The 21655-nt window shown below is 38.7% G+C and overlaps 1 protein-coding gene across 1 annotated transcript; it reads right to left on the reverse strand.

Annotated features, from left to right (window-relative positions):
- Positions 1 to 660: 660 nt before the first annotated feature.
- Positions 661 to 20143, reverse strand: LOC128016114 (myosin-9). Its single transcript, XM_052600508.1, has 41 exons — positions 19973 to 20143; positions 15819 to 16150; positions 15458 to 15614; positions 15347 to 15374; positions 15138 to 15231; positions 14579 to 14599; positions 14076 to 14168; positions 13923 to 13986; positions 13696 to 13794; positions 13306 to 13449; positions 12962 to 13057; positions 12570 to 12841; positions 12290 to 12463; positions 12016 to 12189; positions 11582 to 11696; positions 11108 to 11298; positions 10888 to 11009; positions 10458 to 10527; positions 10191 to 10351; positions 9849 to 9957; positions 9635 to 9766; positions 9342 to 9548; positions 9100 to 9237; positions 7318 to 7441; positions 6933 to 7104; positions 6566 to 6778; positions 6286 to 6430; positions 5828 to 6034; positions 5621 to 5725; positions 5324 to 5476; positions 4989 to 5237; positions 4636 to 4848; positions 4178 to 4390; positions 3922 to 4083; positions 3615 to 3743; positions 3402 to 3490; positions 3115 to 3238; positions 2808 to 3016; positions 2344 to 2452; positions 1884 to 2056; positions 661 to 1770 (listed from the first exon to the last, which is right to left on the reverse strand). Exons 2-41 carry the CDS (start codon positions 16143 to 16145, stop codon positions 1662 to 1664), a joined length of 5886 nt encoding a protein of 1961 aa, XP_052456468.1. The 5' UTR covers positions 16146 to 16150; positions 19973 to 20143; the 3' UTR covers positions 661 to 1661.
- Between the last annotated feature and the right edge of the window lie 1512 nt (positions 20144 to 21655).

Genomic DNA, 21655 nt, shown 5'->3' on the forward strand with positions numbered 1-21655 from the left:
TTTATCCTCTAATGGTTTATTTGTTTAATCTGGTCGAAAAAAATTAAATCATACAGGTTCAGCCAATTCAAGATGAGAGTCCCGATGGATTTCGTTTTAGTTTTTAATAAAATATAATAAATCACACGTTAAGTGTTTTTCTTCTGCGCATTATTGGTATTTTGGTTACACAAATAACATTTTAATTACATTTAAATTCAATTCATACTAAACTATTGTAGTTTCTGGCTGGGATGCACCACACATAAAAAAAAAAAAAACAAAGAACATTATTTGACACATTCAATATAAAGCTTTGACTAGTATCAGTAAAATCTGTGTCCCATTCACCGAGAGACACGGTGATAAAGCAAACATTTAAAGCGGTCATTTTGCATAATTTACAATGCATAATACGTTATATATGTAATTAAAAAAAAAAATTTCAATAACATTTTTGGGATTTTCCACCTGGCCATCACCGCAAGTACATTTCAAACCTGTGGGCAGCACTGAAACCATTTTATTATAAATATTTTATGAATGTGGCTTTATAAAGTTTTCATCTACAGTCTTTCAGCTATCAGCAGAGATCTTTAACCATCTGATCACTTTAATCATTAAGAAAATATTGTCTATAAAAAGGAAATACTGTTGCGTTTGGAAGAATTAGAGGTAAAATTGAGGGTACAAAAGACAAAGCTTTAATCAGATGTAATGAAACCGTAGGTGACATTAAAAGTGAGAGGAAAATATCTTTTCAATTGTTCCAAATACAGTCAGTCCACAACAATTGCACTGAAGTTTGACAAATATATGGGTCTATCAAGATTCTCCAAATGGTGCCATGAAACATACAGCGGGATAATGTATACAGTATAATGTAATGTATTATGCAGAAAAATAACATGGCAGATTAATAATTTGAGCAAATACATTTAAAATTGAATACAAAAAAAAGGTAGAGTACAATTGAAAACTTTTACACACCCCACCACCTAAATTGGGAACTTCAAAAACAGAGAAAAAAAAAGTTTGCAGTAATACATGGTGTACAAATCCTGAGAACTCTCAAAAACCATTAATAATATATCTAATTAAGGCAATCAGTCTTAATTTTAAAACCATGGAAGGGGTGGAAAAGTGCCCGTTAATCTATTAAGAAAAAGGCTTAACTGGTGCTGAAGTGCTCTTGAAACAAAATTAATCTCTTTGGCTGATGAGTAATGTTTCTCTAAATCCTGGATTTAATTATTTTTTATCATCATTGAGTAAGGAAAATTCTTCCCATTATCCATTATAAAAATTTCCCAACATTAATTTACTTTGAAAGTGGATAAATACTTTGTCTTCCCCGTAAAATATAAATAGTCAATATTTATTCAAATGCATTGTAAGGCAGTTATCAACAGGGCAGGACAAATTACGCCAGATAAACTTTCAGTTTCACTGGAAATATAAATGTTTGATAAATGGCAAAATGAAAGCTTTTTTTCCCTTGGATGCAAAGTTATGGCTTGGATAATTGTTTGGCTCCGAATCTGCTTTAAAACATTGAAAATTACAGTGAAAACCCCATTAAAGGATACAGTTGCCCTTAAAGCATACAAATTTCATTTAAATTTGAAACTTCGTGGCAAATAGATCCTCATCTGTAACACCAATAGGCTCCGCTTTGAATTTTACTCCGGAGTTGACTCGGACCCCTCACTTTTCAGACTGTTCTCCTCATCACCATCCACACCCGAGCGTCCAGCTGTACGACGTACGTTGACATTGAAATCTCCATGCCTGAAGACAAACAGAAGTCATAAAAAAAAAAAAAAAGGCATAAAAATGTAAAACCGATGTTTTTTGTAGTCAGGGTTCTTTGTCATTCTTCCACAAAGCAGCGGAGTACACACCTGAGTTTGTTCTTTAAGCTGCTGACTTCTCGGTTCATAAGATTAGCAGACTCCATGGCATCTTCCAGCTCTCGCTGCAGCTTCCTACGGCTGGCATTAGCTCGAGCCGCTTCCTCCTCAGTCTCCTCAAGCTGCCTCTTCAACTGCTTCATACGAGAGTTCAGCTTCTCAGTCTGACAGGAAGGGGAAGATTTCTTTATTAATGGCATTTCAAATACAGAGTTATTATGATACTTACATTTCAGCTGTCCACCATTAGGAGTAAAATTTCATGACTATTAAATAGGAATATTAACTAGCAATAAAGACAATAAAACAGGTCTTGAATTTCTATTAGCTTTAACAGTCCAAGTGGATCAAATCACCTTAGTTTGAGAATGTATAAAGATCAAATTAAGACTCTGCCTTGGCTTTGCAGTAGTTTGAACTTACTGTATTATAAATTAAATGCACAACCTACCTCATTTTTGTATTGTTCTGCATTGCGTCTCTCATCATCAACCTGCAGTAAGATCTCTTTGAGTTTCTTATCCATACGCCGCACCTGTTTAGTGGACTGCTGCCTCTCCCTGACAAAGGGGAAATTAAAGGGTTAGTTCACCCAAATATTACAATTGTCATTGAGTCACCCTCATGTCGTTCCAAACCCGTTCATCTTCAAAACACAGTTTAAGATATTTAAGATTTAGTCAGAGAGCTTTCTGTCCCTCCATTGAAAAACGTGCGGTGTACATGTTATACTAATAAAAAAAATAAATAAATAAATAAATAAAAGACCTCACAATAAGCGGACAACTGAAATGTTATCGGGGGATTTGAGGTGTAATCATGTTGTGCAAGTCTATAATGATATCTGTATATTATGCCAGACTCTGTGTGGGTTTGAAATTTGCTGCCAATAACAAACCATCTACCATCACTCACTTTAACTCATTATCCAACTGCTCTTCGAGCTGTGGGATCTTGGCCTCCAGAGCAGCAATTGTGGACTTGTACTTGCTTTTCACAGCTGCCTCTAAATCCTGAAGCTTCTGCTTTAGATCCTTGTTCTGGCGTTCCAGCTGAGAGCGCAAACCCTCCAGACGCTGGCTATTACCACGCTCTGCAGACAACTCCACTGTAACCTGCTCAGCCTGACGTTAAACAAAAATAAAGCCACAGAGAATAATGAACATCATTTGAAGTGTTCCCAAATCTCAGCAGTCATCTCATGAAGCTCCCTGTACTCTACCTGCAGTGTTGCTTTTTTAAGTCGATCATTGACCATTTCCACATTGAGATGTTCCTCCTCAAGTTCTTCTTCAACCTGAGCAATACGTGCCTCCAGTCTCCTCCTCTCATCACTGCTCAGTGAGCTGACAGAGGAAAATAAATAAAATGAAACAAAAAAACCAACCCTATTTAAACCACAAAACACTGTGAGATACCAAATACACTTTGATTTTCTAGGACTAACTGTCTGGTGCAGGATGCGCTACCGGACAATACATCACATCTCAGTGACAGCAGGTTACTCACCTCTTGGCATTCTGGCTAGTGAGCTCATCCTGCAGTTCATCTCGTTCTTGTTGGATTTGTCTCTTTGCTCTGTCAGCAGCAGCCAGATCCTACAGAGAGAGAAAAAAAGGGGGAAAGGTTTTCTGTATGCACACACTTTTAAAGAATCATATTCTTCTAAACAAACAATTAATTAGTCCCTGGCTGCAACAATTCTGATCCAACAAGGCAAACCTCATGCAGCTGCATGATGTCAGCCTCCATGCTCTTGATCTTGCGCTCATTTTCTTTGGCCTGGTTAAGAGCCTCATCTCTGGACAGACGCAGTTCCTCAACCTCTCTCATCTGATCTTTCGTCTGGGCCTGCAAAGCAAGAGAGGAAATTACACTGATACCACATTGAAGCCATGGCCACTGCATGTGCGCCAATTATTTTAGTCCACATGCAAAAGTACAGATCTGATTTCTAGTCCCTGAAACGTCCCCACCACTTTAATACAAAAGTGATGGCCGTGCTCATGCAGAATGTATATTTGTATACCTGTAGTTTCCTGAGCTGTCTGAGGGCCTCATCTCGAGCTTTGTTGGCATTGTCGATCTGAGCAGCCAACTCTGACAGATCCAGCTCAAGCTTCTTGCGCACAGATACGGCCTGAGCCCGCTGTTTCCTCTCATCTTCAAGCTCCATCTCCATCTCACGCACCTGACATATTCAAGAATAATATCAGTAGACAATCATCTCCCAGTTTCCCCAACGTTATCACTGTTCTGCAGAGGTCAGGCAGGCGAGCACATACCTGTTTGACTAGCTGCTTCCGTTTCTCCTCACCCTGCTCATCTCTGCTCTGCAGGTCTCTCTCAAACTGAGCCTTCGTGGCCTGCAAGTTGACCTCCAGGCGCAGTTTGGCATCTTCTGTGAGCTGCAGTTCATCCTCCAGCTCTTCCAGCTGAGTCTTCATTTCCGTTAACTGCTGTTCCATTCCTCGTTTGGCCCGCTCAAGCTCATGCACCTTAAAAGAAGAGAAATAAAAAGATTGCGCACAACTAAGATAAGGGGCAAGAATAAATAATGACTACCATTTTTAGCAAACTGAATCTTTAGAATTGAAATGAACATGTTTTGGCAATGACAATATTAACTTGGTTCCAAAACTGTTAGCATGTTGTAAAGATAATTAATGGCAGCTGGTTAGGTATTGGAACAGTTGTCGTCTTAAGATACATATTAGACTCTTAATGCTTCGGTTTCACATACATTCTTTCCAGCATCATCCTTGGATGACACCAGGTCCTCCATCTCGGTTTTGAGCTGTTTATTGACCCGCTCCAGTTCATCCTTCAAGTCAGTAATGGCCTCCAACTCTCGAGTCAGAGTCAGGGCTCTGGTCTCTTTCTCGCGTGCCTCTGCCTCAGCACGATCCTTCTCCTCAGCGTACTTCTGAGAGATGTTCTTCTCCTCTGCCAGCATCTGCACAAATTGAAGCATTTTATCACTTAAAAAGACTGCAAGACTGTAAACACTGAGAGAAGTAGCATTCCATTTCCATATCCTGTCCATTAATAGAAAATACACTTATGCTCAATTTACAGATAAACACTGTTCTCTACCTGGTCAAACTTCTTCTGCTTGCGTTCTAGCTCCTGAACGGTCTGACGCAGATGAGCCTGGTCTAGCAGGACATCATCTAGCTCTCGCTGCAGACGTGTCTTGGTCTTGTCCAGTTTATCGTAACCAGCATTCCTTTCTTCCAACTGCTGCACAAAGTTTTCCACCTCCCTCTGCAATTTCTTTTTCCCTTCCTCCATGCTTTCTAGGTTCTGGGCCTCTTGCTCGACCTTTTTCTTCATATCTGCCAACTGAGAAGCAAAAACAATAAGAACAGTGCACTCCAACACAAACTGCTCCTAGACCAAGATGTCTACAGACTCAATGGCGCATGCACCTGAGCTTGAGCAGTGTGCAGCTGCTTTTCAAAATTCTTCTTGCCCTCCTCTTCCTCCTCCAGCATCTCTTTCAGGTTGTTCTGTTCATCCTCCAGTTGCCGAATACGAGTGGAGAGTGCAAGCTTCTGCCTAGTCTCCTCCTCCAGTAATGCCTAACCACAGAGAAAATATAAAATAACTTTTCAAAACGACAAAAAAAGTTTTACAGCAATACTGGTAAAACAATCAGCTATTTGAAAGTCCACCATTGATGTTAAGAGCAAGCAAGTGCACAGTAGTGCATGACCAAGTTGTACCTGTGTGTCTTTAAGTTGAGATTCAACAGTAGAACAGTCTTTTGCAGCTTTGATGGATTTGCTCTCCACTTTGCTCAGTGTACCTTGAACAGCTTCAAGCTCCACCTAATTATTGATGCATAAAATAGGATTTTTCATGGAGGCACGAGTTTCCACTAAAATGTGCAGTTATCCAAATATCTTCAAAATCCTTTTAAGTTTCAATACCTGCATCTTTGACACTTTATCGGCCAGTTCCTGTTTCTGTCTCTCACTCTCTCCATATTTGACCTGGAGCTCCTGGAGCTGCGATTCGGCTTTCTTCCTACGGTGCTCGGATTCGTTTTTACCTTGTGACAATGACTTAAGTTCGATCTGAAGTTCATTGCGTTCACTCTCTAGAGCCTGTTTAGCCTTGTCCACAGATGCTTTACTCTGAGGGATCCAACAGTGAAAGTCAGTTAGCATTTTTCTGCAGTTTGCTTTTGTGGATTGAAAGAATAAGGTGTACACTTCTCAGAAACCCTACCTTTAAAATTAACTGGTTAAATAGCACTTTTTTAGGGAAAAACGTATAAATATTCAATACGCAACACTGAAATAAATGGCAATCATAGATCCACCTTTTCTACCGAAACACTCATAGGATCAAAAAAATAATTTTTGCAGGATTCACATGGTCTCACCTTTTTGGCCTGCTCAAGCTGTTCATTGATCTCCTCAAAGGCTTGGTTGTGTTTCTGTCGAACTTCAGCTAGCATCTGTTCATGTGAACGAGCCTCATCTTCCAGAGTCTTCTTCAGCTGAGACACTTCAGTCTCTCTCTTTGCCCTTCAGATAGGAAGTTAACAATTGTGAAGCTGATAAAAGATGACATGCTACCAGTGTGGAAAGTTCAGATTATTTAATAAAGCAATATCTCAAGTTAGGTCTTCATTAGCCCAGTCAGTTTTCCTCATGGCTGACCTGAGTTCCTGCTGAGCAGCAGTAGAGTCCAGGGTGTCCTCGAGTTCGGTCTTCAGAGCTTCCAGCTCCTCTCCCAGGTCCCTGCGCTGTTTCTCTGCTTTAGTACGAGCAGCTTTCTCCAGCTCCAGATCTTCCTGCAGCTCTGAGAGCTGGGCCTCCAACTCACGAATGTTCTTCTGGGCTGCGTTCTTAAGGGCAGCTTCCTCCTCAATCCTATAATAAAAAAATAAAAAAAAAGTCTTTAGTAGCTAGAAATTAAGGCCATTAAAGTAAAAAAAGGCAAAAGTGGAAGTGATGGACAGATGAAATTAAAGCTCAATGCTAATTCTCCAGTAAACCCTTATTTTTTGTTACAAGTTCTACTCACCTTGCTAGTGCAGCCTGGAGTTCTTCCTCTTTCTTGGCCAGTTGAGCACGGAGTTCTGCTATCTGAGCCTGCAGCTCTGCGATCTGATCATGCAACTCTGTAGAGTCACCCTCCAACTTCCGCCTGTTCTTCTCCAACTCTTGCCTCAGCTTCTCTTCCTTCCTTAAACGATCTGAGAACATAAAGGAGACATCATTTAACAAAGGGAGTATACAAAAAAAAAGAAAAAGCAAATATGTATAGAGATCGAGAAAAGAACACAGAAACGAGACTTTGTTATTGCGAATAGTAATATGTATTTTTTTCTAAATCAGCATTTTTGGGCTTACTTTAAAAAGAGCGTTTTTTTTTTTTTGTATTAATTCAAAGTCCTGAAAACACTTACCCTCCAGGTCTGTAATCATAGCTTCATGTTTGTTCTTGAGCTTTTGCAAACTCTTGGATTTCTCTTCCTCTTCAGCCATGTTAATGGTGAACTCTGAAATTCTCTCCTCTAGCTGCTTTTTCTCCTGCAAGCACAGATACCCACACACAACTATAAAGGACAAGCACTAAATAGTTTCTGCAGCAGACTGCACCTAGTGCAGTCCTTGCAGGTGGGTTGAAGAGATGGCAGAATTTATATTCTGGTTGGAAATCAAGAAATGGTTCTTATTCAGGAAAGTCACTTGCTTAAAGCGCATTTTTGGGAGAAAGTTATTGTAGTTAAATACTACATTTATGTAGCATTAGTCAAACTGTCTGTGTCCAGAATCATAAAGGTGGAATCAGAGACATGTTTGTTGACATTCATTTGAACAATATGGTGCTGTGCATGTCTTCCTTGTTTGTAGCTCCTTGGTACTTTTACTATTTTATTTGTCCCGTTTTAAAAGTAACTTTTTCCCCAATAAGGTTTACTAGGGATGAAAGCCAGCATATCAGAGATAGCACACCAAATCTATTTTTGCAGACTTTTTGCTCCATCAGGGAAAACGATAGGCAATGGATTGTTTTTATATCAACAAAGGCTGGTGTACATGCATGACAGTTTAAAAGATGATGTGCTGGCCAAATTTGGAAGCTTTCTTTATTAACTGCAAGCCTTTTTATTTGCTACAGGAGTTTCTCTTTTATTGTGGTGAGAGCATACATTGCTTAAACAGCTGGCACACAGAGCGGCATTACCCAGACAATGTAATTCTATGTGATTTTAATAAAGCTCATCTCACCTGTGAATTGCCTTAATACAAATATCACATGCCCTACCAGAGACAGCAATATACTGGACCATTGCTACACAGTTTAAAAGGATGCACACCACTCTGTCCCCTGAGCAGCTCTGGGACTCTCGGATCACTGTTTGTTCAACTTCTACCATATTCTGACTATAAGTCGCACCTAAGTATAAGTTGCATTAGTCCAAAAATACGTCATGACGAGAAAAAAAAAAGTCACACTTGACTATAAGTCGCATTTATTTAGAACCAAGAAAAAACACTACCGTCTCCAGCCGTGAGAGGGCGCTATATGCTGCTCGTAGACTACAGGAGCACTGAGCAGTATAGAGCACCCATGTTTTCTCTTGATTCATGTCAAATTAATTTTGATAAATAAGTCGCACCTGACTATAAGTCGCAGGACCAGCCAAACTATGAAAAAAAAAAAAAAAGTGTGACTTATAGTCTGGAAAATACGGTAATAGCCTACAAGCAAAAACGCATCTGTAAAGCCTGTAGTAATAGTGGTTAAGAGTTGGACTAATGAAGCTGAGCGGGATTTACAACCCTGCTTCGACTGCACGGATTGGAGCAATTTTGGAGCTGCAGCCACTGATCTGGCTGATCTCAAAGCGGTTACATCCTACAGTTTCTGTGAGGACATGTTTGCTCCAACCAGGACATATTTAACAACAACAAACCTTGGTTCAAGGCAAACGCAAACTGTTTCACCAGCACAAAGGGCCTTTACAAACAGACCAAAAACACACACTAAATGGGGAGATAAGAGACGATACTCTGAAGAGAATAAAAAGAAAAAAAGCCCCACAAATTCTTTCAGTGTTTGCACACTTGGCAAATAAAGCTCATTCTGATTCTGTTAAATTCCTTTCCCACCCCCAATTAAGGAATTGTTAATTGAAACTACTTCGTAGTTGTTGCACCTAAAAGAATGACTTTTGTTAGACCTTGTGAAGTTTGGTGTTCTGGTCATCAAGAACCATAATTTCCTCCTCAATCTTCTTCATCTTGGCATCCATGGTGACCTTCTCCAACTGCAGCTTCTGCCTGGCAGCTTCCTCCTCATCCAGTTGTTGTTCCAGATCCTGGGAAAGGAGTTTAGGTTTTTCAATTACAAGTAATTTCAGTCTGAAGCTCTAAAGCACTGATCTCCCAAATTTAAACTATTTCATCAAACTTGTTGTCTGACCGTGATGTTCTGTTGCATTTTCTTCCTCTCTGTCTGAAACTGTGAGACTCTCTCCTCCTCTTCTTCTAAGCGGGACTCCAGGTCATGCAGGACCTCCTCCAGCTCCTGCTGACGTGCAGCAAGACGTGCCCTCATCTCTTCAGCCTCTTGACACAGCTCGGTCTCTGCCTGCAACTGCTCCTGCAGTGCCATCTTCTCTTCATTTAACTTTAACAGGGAAATAATAAGATTATGGACCCAAAGATGGTTTATTCTTTCTTGAGGTAGAGGAAACAGACCACCACCATGTATACCTGTTTTTGTTTGGCCTGAAACTCTTTCAGCTGGTCTTCAGCCTGCTGCTGTCTCTCCTTCATCTTAACCAACTCTTCTTCTTTAGCGACCATTTCCTCGTCCTTTCTGGTCACCTGCAGCAAAGGCTTGACCTGAAAAGAAAAAGTGGAGAAACTGCTTTTAGACCTTTTATTGATCTAATAAACATACAGGTTTATGAATCTGGATGTCTACCTTGGTAAAGAGTCTCCACCAATTCCAATTCCTGAGTTTCAAGTAGGCTGCACAGTTCCTCTGGATCACTCTCATGGCTGTTAGCTGCTGCTGCCTCTTGGCAAAGGCTCTACATAAAACAAACCCTGATTTGTCATTGTCAGAGACCCGTTCAATTAACACCTTACAGACATCTGTTGTCCAAGACATTTCAATATCACTTATAAAAGTTGTCAGCTTCTCAGTATCAGCCCAAATTGTAATGCATCGGTGAATCGAATCCCTAAAAGTCAATTCAGTTTGTTCTAGCTGTAGTGTCATGGAAATGTGAGCTTTACTTAATAAAAAATGTAAAATATCTACCTCCTAGCCACATAGCCTCTACACCAGGCTTGGAAAGTGATAATGACATCAGTGATCTTCAGATCTCGCTCCTCTTCCAGATGGGCAAGAACTCCAGCCCTGAAGAACACTTTACTCTGACCTATACGGAACAAGTTAGAATCCAGCTCCAGGGCTTTGATCTGAAAGAGAGAGAAACAAAATTCTATATGCAATTAAGAGCTTCAATTGTCAACAAAAAGTAGCAATTGTCAAAGCTGAAGATGAACGGTGTGTATTAAATCTTACCATGAGGACACAGGCCTGCTTTCCATCCATAAAGCCCTTGGGGATGGCATTTGGTGTAAGGATCTCATATCTGAAATCATATTAGGAGAGAATAAATTAGAGACTCTGATTGTTTCAGTAGTCTATACAGTAGTTTGACATGTCAGCACCCAAGCTGAGCTGGAATACATGAAAAAAAATAAAAACGGGAGTTAAAAATTGTACAAGATTTTTTTTAATTAACACATGTAGAATGTTGTCTTAACTAAAGAAGTAAAAATTAAACTGAATGAGCATACTTCATATATATATATACACACTTGAATTAAAATTAGAATTGTCCAATAAAATTTAAGTCTACAGGTACTAAATAGTCAAAACGACAATTCTATTTCCTGCTACATAGTATATAAGCAGTCCCAATACTTAGCGTTCATGAAAATCCAAATACCTTTGTCTGAACTCCTGGAAGACAATACGGTTGGGGAACCCTTGTCTACAGATCCGAATTCCTTCTAGAACGCCATTACACTTTAGTTGATCTAGAACCAGATTGTGTGCCAATTTACCAGCCTTAAGGAGAAAAGCAATGACTTAAATTGTTAGAGGCCTCAAAAGGAACATGATCCATCAGGCTTTACAAATGGTTTTGAAGATTTTTCTCTTCATACCTTCTTTTCATGATTGGGGATGATGCATCGGACAAAGTTAGGGTTGGTGTTTCTGAGAGTGGTCATCAGATTTGTCAGCTGCTCCTTGTACAGTTGTCCTACTGTACGGAACATTCCTTTACGCGTCTTGACTGCTCCATGCAAGGATTCAGCCATTCCAGCCACTTTGTCCAATCCCACAATTCTGTCCACTGATGAAACAATGAAAAACAAAACGCATTATGCCGGAAACCAAAGAGGTAAGAAAACTTTTCATGTTTATCTGTGGAGTCTTTTAGTGTCCAGGATGAACAGTAGCAGACCACCTGCATATTACACACTGGCAGAACCAGACTCACTTTACTTTATGACGACCTAAAAGCCTGACTAACAAAAGCTCAATGAAGCAGGTGGATTGTCGTCAAAACTTGTTAGACATTCGTGAAATCATACTCAAATTACAAACCATTAAAATCATCTTAAAAAGTCACATACCATCCTTCCAGAGCTCAGACACAAACTTGTCTGATGATTGGTTGAGTAGAGTAGCTACATTGTCATTCAGAGGGTCCATGTTTTTCATTAGCCATTCATTTGCCTTGTAATCAACCTGTTGAAGACCGGACAGACACATACATGATACACTCTTAAAAATAAAAACCAATAAGGTATCTCCTCTTAAGCCCCAATCGTTTTTACTTTATAGGGAAGTGAGGGAAATGTAATGTTTTAAAGAATGTTTAAATTAATTTTTCATACTGAACATTATAACGTTGTGATGCGTTCACTTGGCCACCTCAGCAATTTCCATAGGCATTGCCGATCCAGTGTGACTTCATGATATAGACATCCACAGTATCAATTACTTTACAAACATATGAGAAACTAATCTTGTTCAAAGAGTGTTTAAGACTCATAATGGTTCTTACTTTGCCAGCATAGTGAATGATACAGAAGTCAGCATCATCTTTGAGTTTCTTGGGTTTCTGGAATTTGGAGTTGCCGCCCAATTCCTGAACGACTTTCTCCACAAAGGATTTGTCTGTGGCTTTGGGAAACCAGCACTCCTCATCCAACAGAGCCAGGATTCCTGGAGGACCAGTCTGAGGAAGGGGGAAAAAGAAAGGAAAAATCAGGGATCGAAGGAGGGTGAGAGACTAAAACCGTATCCTACAAAGTTTGAGGAGGAAAGGATAAACCTACAGGCTTCTCAATAAGTTCAATACATGGCTGCAGGTCGAGGCCGAAGTCGATGAAGCTCCATTCGATGCCTTCACGCTGGTACTCCTCCTGCTCCAGGATGAACATGGTGTGGTTGAACAGCTGCTGAAGCTTCTCGTTGGTGTAGTTAATGCAGAGCTGCTCAAAAGAGTTCAGCTGAAGAGAAAGCAAAATTTAAAACCAAAACGGTCCATTAGAATGAAGACGCTCACAAAATAAAACGTCTGGAAAATGTTTATTCTTTTCCAAAATCCTTTCATACCTCAAAGATCTCAAATCCGGCGATATCCAGGATTCCAAGGAAAGAAGCTCCCTGACGCTTGGTCTTGTCTAAAGCTTTGTTGATGCGCATAACCAACCAGCGAAACAGTCTTTCATACATGGCTTTGGCCAAAGCCTCCACTGCAAACTCCGCCTGCTCTTGAGTCTGAGCCTTTTGAACATAATCACGACCCACTTTGATGCGTGGCATGAGAATGGCACGTGTGAAATCGGTCACGTTCATGCCCAAGAGGTGGCACACCTTCTGGGCCGCTGATAAATGAGAAAATGGACATTGAGAACTCATATGATATGCAACTCATACGCATAACACGCAAAAATAAAACCAAACTAAAACTAATTTGTAGTGCATGCTAATAAATAAATTCAAACCTGTGTCATCGGGCATGGAGGCTTGGTCAGAATTGCGTTCCTTTTTAAAGCTCATGTTTCCCAGCTGGAGTACAGAAGAAACCACTTTCAAAAGACCTGGGACATAACCAAAACATTACATTTCACCAGACAAGGTAATAACCAACACATCACCCCTTAGAAAGATAAACGCCAAACTTCAAATTCAGTCATTATGACTGAATAAATACATTTTATGATTTCAGAGTCCATCATGTGAAACTAGAAAACTTTCCTGATTCATGAAAGACCTCACACCTTTAGGTAGTCAAACACACTGCACAAGAACTACAAATAAAAAAAGTGTCTTGTTTGGGTCTCTGTACCTGTCTGCTCCTCATCAGGGATACCCATAATCCTGAAGGAATCGATGGTTTCAGCAAACAATTCTTTATCCTGTTGTCCGGAGATAGTTACATTTCCATTTGACAGGAAGCGGTACTTATTGTAGTCTTCTAGGCACAGCTCAGCTGTAGTGTGGAAAATGAACTTTATTTTATAGAGAACTTAAGTTTATAGAGTATTAAACTTCTTGGTGTATATTCAAACTTGGTGTAAATTCACAAAACAAAGTCTCCATTAAGAGAAGATTAATGTTCCTTCCAAAAAAAAAAAAAAAAAAAAAAAGCACACATGCATACACACACACACACACACACACACACACACACACACACACAGCTTATGGGACTGTTTATGGCATAAATAGTACTCACCACGCAATTTGCCTTCTGCTCCTGATAGCAGGTAATAAAAAACATGGAAGGTCCGTTCAACTTTTGCCTGTCTGATCGCACGAGACTTCTCTAACAGATCTGATAAAGGCTTGTTAGGGGATTAACAGAAGGCTGAATACATTTCTGCATGAGGACAATGGAACATAAATTGTTAGCTTGTTAATAATTTAGTTTCTTAAATGATGGTTCAGTCAATAAAAGGATACAAGTTTCAATATTGGCTCCAACGATATAACCATTGACATCAAAGTTTATCCTGATAAACTTTCCCTGTGAATGAACCGTTATTATTGATTCACGACAACACTTAGTTGGCTATTTAAAAGGAGTCGAGTGGATTTTTGTCGGTGCAAACTTACAAATCGAGAAGAGTTATCATTTTTGACAGTCTTGGCATTGCCAAAGGCCTCCAGAATTGGGTTAGCCTGGAGCAGCTGTTTCTCCAACTCCCCCTAACAGACAAAGAATTGATAAGATGGAATGAAGAGTGCATTTAAAAATAAAACATGGATGAACTGTTAGCAATTAGTGAAAAAAAATAAAAAAAAAAACTCTTGAAAAAGCTCGATACACCAATACGCAGTAGACCCAAGTCACCTATTTGCAAATAAAAGTTTTGCTTGAGGCTGAAAACTGATGCCTAGTTTTGCAGTTCAGTACATTAATTACATTTATAATGCTAAAAACAATTCATGCATTAAACTTTGTTCCACATCAGTGTTAGAATTTGCATTAGCTGAAGCAGTTAGACTTTGCAAAATAACTTCTATAACTAAGCTTGACCAGGAAAGTGGGGCAAAAAAATAAAATAAAATAAAAGTGCATGTGGTTGGACAGAGAAAGTAATGGAGTCATAACTCACATGTGACAGGGTGACACTGCTCTGGAGGATGAAAAGAAAGAAATTCTCAAAATATTGGCAAAAAAAATGAAGGGGGACTCAAACATGCTTATTCAATAATGGGATGCATGTAGTTTTTTTTTTTTTTTTTTTAAAGAGTTTAGTGTATTATAAATCATGAACAAACATGCAGGTATTCACATAGTAATTTGATACCCAGCGGTAACCAGTCTAAACCTGATACAGGAATGTGAAAACAGAATTTTGACTTCCTGGTTCAGAGAGAATGACTGAAAGTTTCAAATCCATAAACAGAAACACTTTTGACAGGAAAAATGGAGGATGAAAAACAGGAAGAGATAAGAGTGATATTAACAAAACGTTTACAGTATCATAATAGGGGCTGGAGACAGAATAGCTGATGTTAAAAATGGATGTGGTTAATTATTTATGGACAGCTCTGTAATGACAATCAGCACTCGTTGTGTCTGTCAGATGTGCATGCAAATAAACATTTGCTTGTTAATGACTTTTCCATGACTCTGAACTCAGCTAAAAAACAAAAAGGGTTTGTACTCACTTGATCTTTCTTTGTTTTGAAGGATGACGCTACAGATGCAAGGTACTGAATGACTTTTTTTGTGTTTTCAGTTTTTCCAGCACCAGATTCACCCCTGGACAAATATTAATAAATAATAAGTTTTGAAAGAACAGGTGTAATTTTTGCTGGTCATTTTGATATTTTATTGCAGCACTGGAATTTCACATTAAGGTCCAAGACGAGCTTACGTGCACAATATGGACTGATCCTCACGATCTAAAAAAAAAAAAAACAGCAAAAATGTATTAATACTATTTTAGCAAGAAATATAATATCAGTCATGCAGTTAGTGTTCTCACCCTGCATCATGCTCCTGTAGGCCGTGTCTGTGATGGCGTAGATATGAGGGGGCATCTCATGCCTTTTTTTGCCTTTGTACATCTCTACGATTTCTTCCGTGTAGATAGGTAGATGCTTATATGGGTTTATTACCACACAGAAGAGCCCAGAATATGTCTGAAACAACAATTTACATCATGAAACAAAACATTAACATTGACTAAACATTAACTAGCAATTTAATTAGCAATCATAAATACCTCCGCATTAAACAGAGTTGAACAATTATGAGTTTTCCACAGGTTTTCTGCATGATACACAATGTGTGCAGAATTCCCTAAACTTGAACACTTCAAACATATGCAATTCAGACAGACTTACATAGATGAGTCCCGAGTAGTACCTCTCCCTCAGGTTGTGTAGAACAGAGGCTTCATTCAGGCAGGTAAGCTCCGCCATATCCTCCACCTTGTTGTATTTGGGTGGGTTCATCTTCTGGATGTCATCCTTGTTCACCTTGATCTTCCTGCCAGAGTCAATCAGCTCCACAAGACACTCATCTCCAGTCTCTTCTTTGACGGAGCCGGCCTCAAAGCCAAGCTTCTCGGAGGGAACCCACACCAGCTTCTTGGAAGCCCAGTCCGCCTGGGCCAAAGGGTCGTTGATGGTATTGCGGTCGGCATAGAGGAACTTCTCTGCATCTGACATTTTGGCTACATGTGAGAGAAGGTATAAGTATTTATGTTTTGTGGTATTTGTATTTATGTTTTGTATTTATGTTTTGTCATGCTAGTTTAAAACTAGCATGACAGCAGTGTCTTTGTAGTTCCTCAATCGTGCACAGACATCTACTTAAGGTGACTCGTTCAAGCGTCTGACTCCAGTATGTGTCAATATTGTATTAGAAAACTTGACAACCACACCTCCTCAGGTGACCGGTCTCTGACTGATACTGCACTGCCTCAGCTCTTTACTTCCATTCTCCTTCCCTTTCACTATTTATTCCATACGGAGTCAAATTCCTCCAACAACACCAATTACAGGAATTCCATACATTCCCACACTAATTTCAGAAACCCACAATTCAGTTTTAAAGATTCATATACCCAAATACAAGAGCTTTTTTTGCTATAAACAAAGTCTGACTAACCTGGAAACTTACAAAGTTAAGTTAAACATTTTCATTCAGAAAGAACAAGCAAAAGTTCACATTTCAATGTGTTCTTAAGGATAAACATTTTAAACCAATTAGACCACTACATAAAAAAAAAAAAAAAAAAAAAAATCCAAAATTTTTATAATTCATATATCAAATTAACACATTACATTATATACATTTTAATTATATTGTGGTATATTTTATACTGCATATAAATTGAATAACTAAAAGGGTCTTGTAAATGTAAAACTATGCATGCACAATTTTGTGCACAGAACTATGTGGCAAGAATGCAATTAATAGTGAATGAGACCCACCTTTTCCATATTACCATGACATTTATTGTGCCATGCCTACATTTGTTTGTTTGCTTGTATTTCCATACTAACATCTAAGGCTCTTCATTCATGGCAAGATCAATGTAATTTGAAAAAGACAAAAAGTAGTAACATACAGCAGTAATGAAAAGTTCCTTTGGCAGATCAATCAATAAGATCCAATCCAACCTAACACCTAATGTGTGCCTTTTCAAACACAAGCTCTTATTACTTTGAAGTGGAGCAACATCTGTACTGAAGCAGTAATTCCTAAACAAGTTTGGACAATGTCATTATCTGCCACACCCTGTGGAAGACTCCAGAACTCTGAAACGAGCGAGAAGACCTTTGTGTGTCAAAAACAGCAAAAATGTAACCTTATATGGCTTAAAAGGCTTCCAGAGCGATGCAGGTTCAGAAAGTGTTCAGTAACCATCACAAGAGCCCACTTAAGAAATATTCAGAGGGCAAATAAGAAACAGAGGAGTCTGATAAATAATGCAAAGGTCTTCTGGAAAGCTAGAGATATATAGTCTCTGCTGTAAGATTTTAAATGGCTAAATCTTTATTTGCATAAGAATGGAGCAATGTTAGGACTCATTTAAAAGATCTAGAAGTATACATCCATATCTTCACAAATTTACTAGAAATCAGTTCATTACCACTAAAAACAGTCAATGTCTGTTGTTTTGAGGTGCATCTATAGTACGTGGTCAATAAAATCCTATCAATTCCGTTATCTAAAGAGACTTTATAGTTTTCTCTCATTCTGATGGGAGTAAATATATTATATATATATATTTGTTATTATTATTATTATACGTGTTCCTGTAGCTCAATTGGTAGAGCATTGCGCAATCAAGCACAAGGTTGGGGGTTTGATTCCCCAAGAACACATGATAGGTAAAAATTGATAGCCTGAATGCACTGTAAGTTGCTTTTAAGTGTCTGCTAAACACATAAATTTCATTTAAATATATATAGACTGAAACTGGACACAGAGCAAGAAATAAACCGGACTTACAACTAGTAATGCACACTACTGCAAAAAACAGCCAGTTACACCCCAATTAAACTATGAATTTTCTGAGGTCAAAAAGTGAAAAAAAAAAAAAAGTTAACAAACCAGTCTCCACCCACCCTCTAATATTGACTAATATTTAAGTTTTTTTGCAGTTCACAACAACTGGAATTTGCAATATGGTTACTGAAAGAACACAAAATTAAAATAAAATAAAGACTATAGATTATGATTAAAAGTAGAAGAAAAAAAAAAACACTAAATAAGTGACCTACAGTTGGGATTTCACTCAGGTGACTAAAGGTGAGTCATACACCAGTGTACTAAATATTACCTGTGCCTCAAGGGCAAGGAAAAGAGAGGCTTCTGGGAGTCAAAGTTCTCTGCCAATTCAAACTTTGACTATACTTGCAGTGACATGTACACTCATTTCTAACCTAACAGAAAGCCATACATCCAGAGTGAAAAAAAGATGCTACATGGTGTGCAGCGATACCACTGATAGCACTTAAAGCATGAGCAAGGGATCTTGAAAGTGAAAAGAAACAACAGCACAGCTTTAGCATACAGTTGAGATGGAGGGAATGTAAGAGGGATAAGGAGATTAGCAGGGTGTCATCTCTGTCTGCAAGTTCATTAACAGCTCAAATACAGTCGCTGTGATTAAATGCAGATGACAGCATGTGCGTGTGCACATGACATACACCTCTGCTGGGTTGCCCCATGATAGCTTGTCATCTGATTATACAAGATCAAAAAAAGGAACAAACTATGAGTGAATTGCAGTACATTTAAAATGACAAAAGAGTTGGACAATTATGGTTTAGTAATGAGGAACAAACAGCCAACCATAACAGAAAAAAAAAAAAAAAAATAGTGAAATGGTTTCTGGAACTTCATGATATTGAAAAATTGCTTCACCACATTGACACACTTCCTCTAGCGTGAAGCATTAATGCATGACCTTAGAAGGCAACATGTTAGAGCTTGCCATCTTAAAACGCACAGCCTACATTTATATTTTATTGTGTTCATAATACTTCGTTCTACATTTAAAATGGAGAATATCCAACGCAATTATATCTGGTCATAATAGCCGAACACAAGGCTTGGTAAAATAGCCACCATATTACACTCTGGAAAATAACTAATTATGTATCGATAATGTCAATTTAATGCAAGATACCCCTTTAGAATTAATATTTGTTGTCTTTAAATGCCAATTTTATGGAAATGTAATGCAAATAATTGTAAAATGTAAATCTGTTTTGTAATACAATAAATTCGTTTTCAAATAGGCTGAAATATGACCAGATTAAAGTGCAATATTAGCTTTACATGCAAACTGATTTATTTGCAGTTTGTTTTTGAAGAGGGTGATGTGGGACATGTGTTTGTCTGTCCTGCCGTCAGAGTGGTCACCTGCAGTGCCATGCCTAACTTTATCCCTCCATCAGCACGTTCTCTCATCCCACTGATCTTGGCTTATGTTCAATCCTTACTTACAGTTCAAATGCCAACAGCTCTGAGATGAACAACAGCAACACCGGAGACTTCACAAAAAAATAAAAACATTCATGCAACTTTGAAACTAGCATTGTGACGTAATAACTGAGTGTCCTCAGATGAAGAATGTGTGTCCTCAGGGCTGAGCAATTCGGGTCGTGTCTAAAGAAACTGGGCTGAAAGCAGGTTGGGCGTGTTGCACAGACAGAGCAGACGGATCACCTGAGATGTTACAGATAGCGGAGTTGCGCGTGCGTTTTACTAGCTACATTATTTTGATTAGCAGCAGGCTACAATAAGAAAATACATATAATTAATCAACATGGCATCATATTTTCATTTTTAAAAGTGTTTAATTAAGCTACGCTATTAGAAAATAAATTATTAAAGACTATAATTTCCATTTCCGTAGCATGAAATAATTTTATAATGTCGAAGAGCAGCATAGTTTTAAGAGCGTGCACTGGCTGATTGTGTAGAACAGGTACAGGTGAGAACTGAACTGCAGCTGAATATTAAATAATTCGCTCACCTGTTTTCTCTCAGGCACCGTTTGTTGAGATGACCACCTTTCTCCAAATCTCCTGCGTTTTTACAGAGAACAACACGGATGCGACAAATGTATCCGAAAAGCTTTGTAGTTTGTGACACTCGCCTGTTTGCTCATCAGCGTACTGCTCTCTAGCTTCCTATTGCTTCACTCTGCAAACTCGCCCTAACTCTTAAATCAGCTGTGTAGGCGTGTCAACACAACGTCGACACACCTCATGCCCCGCCCATTCATAAGATTGATTGCTTCTGTTGACGTGTCAATCAAAAGATGTGCTTTCATTGATTGATCAATTGTGCCAAAACATTGATCTTAGGTTAGGCTGTTAGTTCTAGAATTTAATAATTCAGTTTAATTTATTTACCTCTTTTTGCTATTTTTTTTTTTTTTTTTTTATACTGGAAAGAGGCAAAAAATAGATTTTGCTAGTTAAATATACATTCATTAATTTTTATACGCATTTTACTACTTAAATTGCTTATATAATTACACACACACACACAAAAAACATTAGCCTTAATGCTTCACAAATGCTGGAGGAAGAGTGGAGGAAGGCTGCTGGTGGAGGTTGTTAGTGAAGGAATGTGGTTCTTTGTCTGTACTTGCATTCCTGCAGTGATTTTCCTCAGTATATTTAAACATTATGTAGAGGTAAAGACTGAGAGAGAGAGAGCAGGAGACTAAAGTGAACATATATTGCTGTAAGTCACCCTTAGGATATCATAAAACAATAACCAGTGGTCAGGTGCTAACTATGATGACCTGGTCTGTAAACTACTGACACATTATCTTCATGGGCGATTATAGATATTGCATTTTTCTCTCTGTGTCAGTCAGGGGTTGCCCGATATGTGAATTTGATTATTGTAAATGATGTTGCTGTTATTGGCAACAAAGTAAACAGGCCTCCTTTATAGAAAAATTCAAAAGTCAAAGTTCAAGTAAGGTCACAAAGAAGGTCAGACAGATTCCTGCAGGTAATCCTAAACTGACTCGTGGCAGAAAGTTAGATTTTATGGAAATAAACAAAATGGAGACTCACAGCAAGAAAACTTGTTTGGGAGCCCTTAAGCGGACTGACAAGCATAAGTTTGAGTCTACCTGGCCTCAGGTGGGTTAATTCTTCCTTATATGGTATGAAGCATGCAGAGTGAAAGGGCTGTAGTTTAAGCAACAGTGGTTTTGGATTACCCATAACCACATTGGCCCTCCCCATTTTCTACCTTCCTTCTTCCTCTTAATCTGAAATACTCAGAGGCATGAAAGATGAGCAGATAAACTGTCAATAGAAGGCTTGTCACTACATGACAACACGCCAGGTAAGCAGACAGCAAATGAGCTTTCTAAACCCTGCTTGCGTTTGCACATTGTTCTGCTTTAGATACACTATGGCATCTGTATTCTTATCCGTATCATGCATACCAAACCCATGTAGGGTATGTTATTTGATATGATAATGAAATTAAAAAAGTGGCTAGTCTCTAAACAATTCCATTATGTCAGCTACTTCTCAGCCTGATGTAGTTTCTTGACATTTACAGCCCCAGAGGTAAAAATAGACAACTGAGATGACATAACACAGAACTGCAGGGCCCTGCAGTGTCTGCTGTACAACACCTTAAAGATTTTCCTCATATATTTTTAAAAATAAATTACTTTTATTTA

This window comes from Carassius gibelio, chromosome A6, assembly GCF_023724105.1.
Source record: "Carassius gibelio isolate Cgi1373 ecotype wild population from Czech Republic chromosome A6, carGib1.2-hapl.c, whole genome shotgun sequence".
NCBI classification, from domain to species: Eukaryota; Metazoa; Chordata; class Actinopteri; order Cypriniformes; family Cyprinidae; genus Carassius; species Carassius gibelio.

Bases quoted from the DNA above. Each gene is read 5' to 3' on its own strand.
- LOC128016114 (XM_052600508.1), bottom strand. From the start codon at position 16,145: ATGTCAGATGCAGAGAAGTTCCTCTATGCCGACCGCAATACCATCAAC. The intron at 7,105-7,317 runs GTAAGTGTTTTC...TTATGTTCTCAG, and splicing joins TATGATTACAGACCTGGAGG to ATCGTTTAAGGAAGGAAGAG. The intron at 5,238-5,323 runs GTGCATGCGCCA...TTTGCTTCTCAG, and splicing joins TGCACACTGCTCAAGCTCAG to TTGGCAGATATGAAGAAAAA.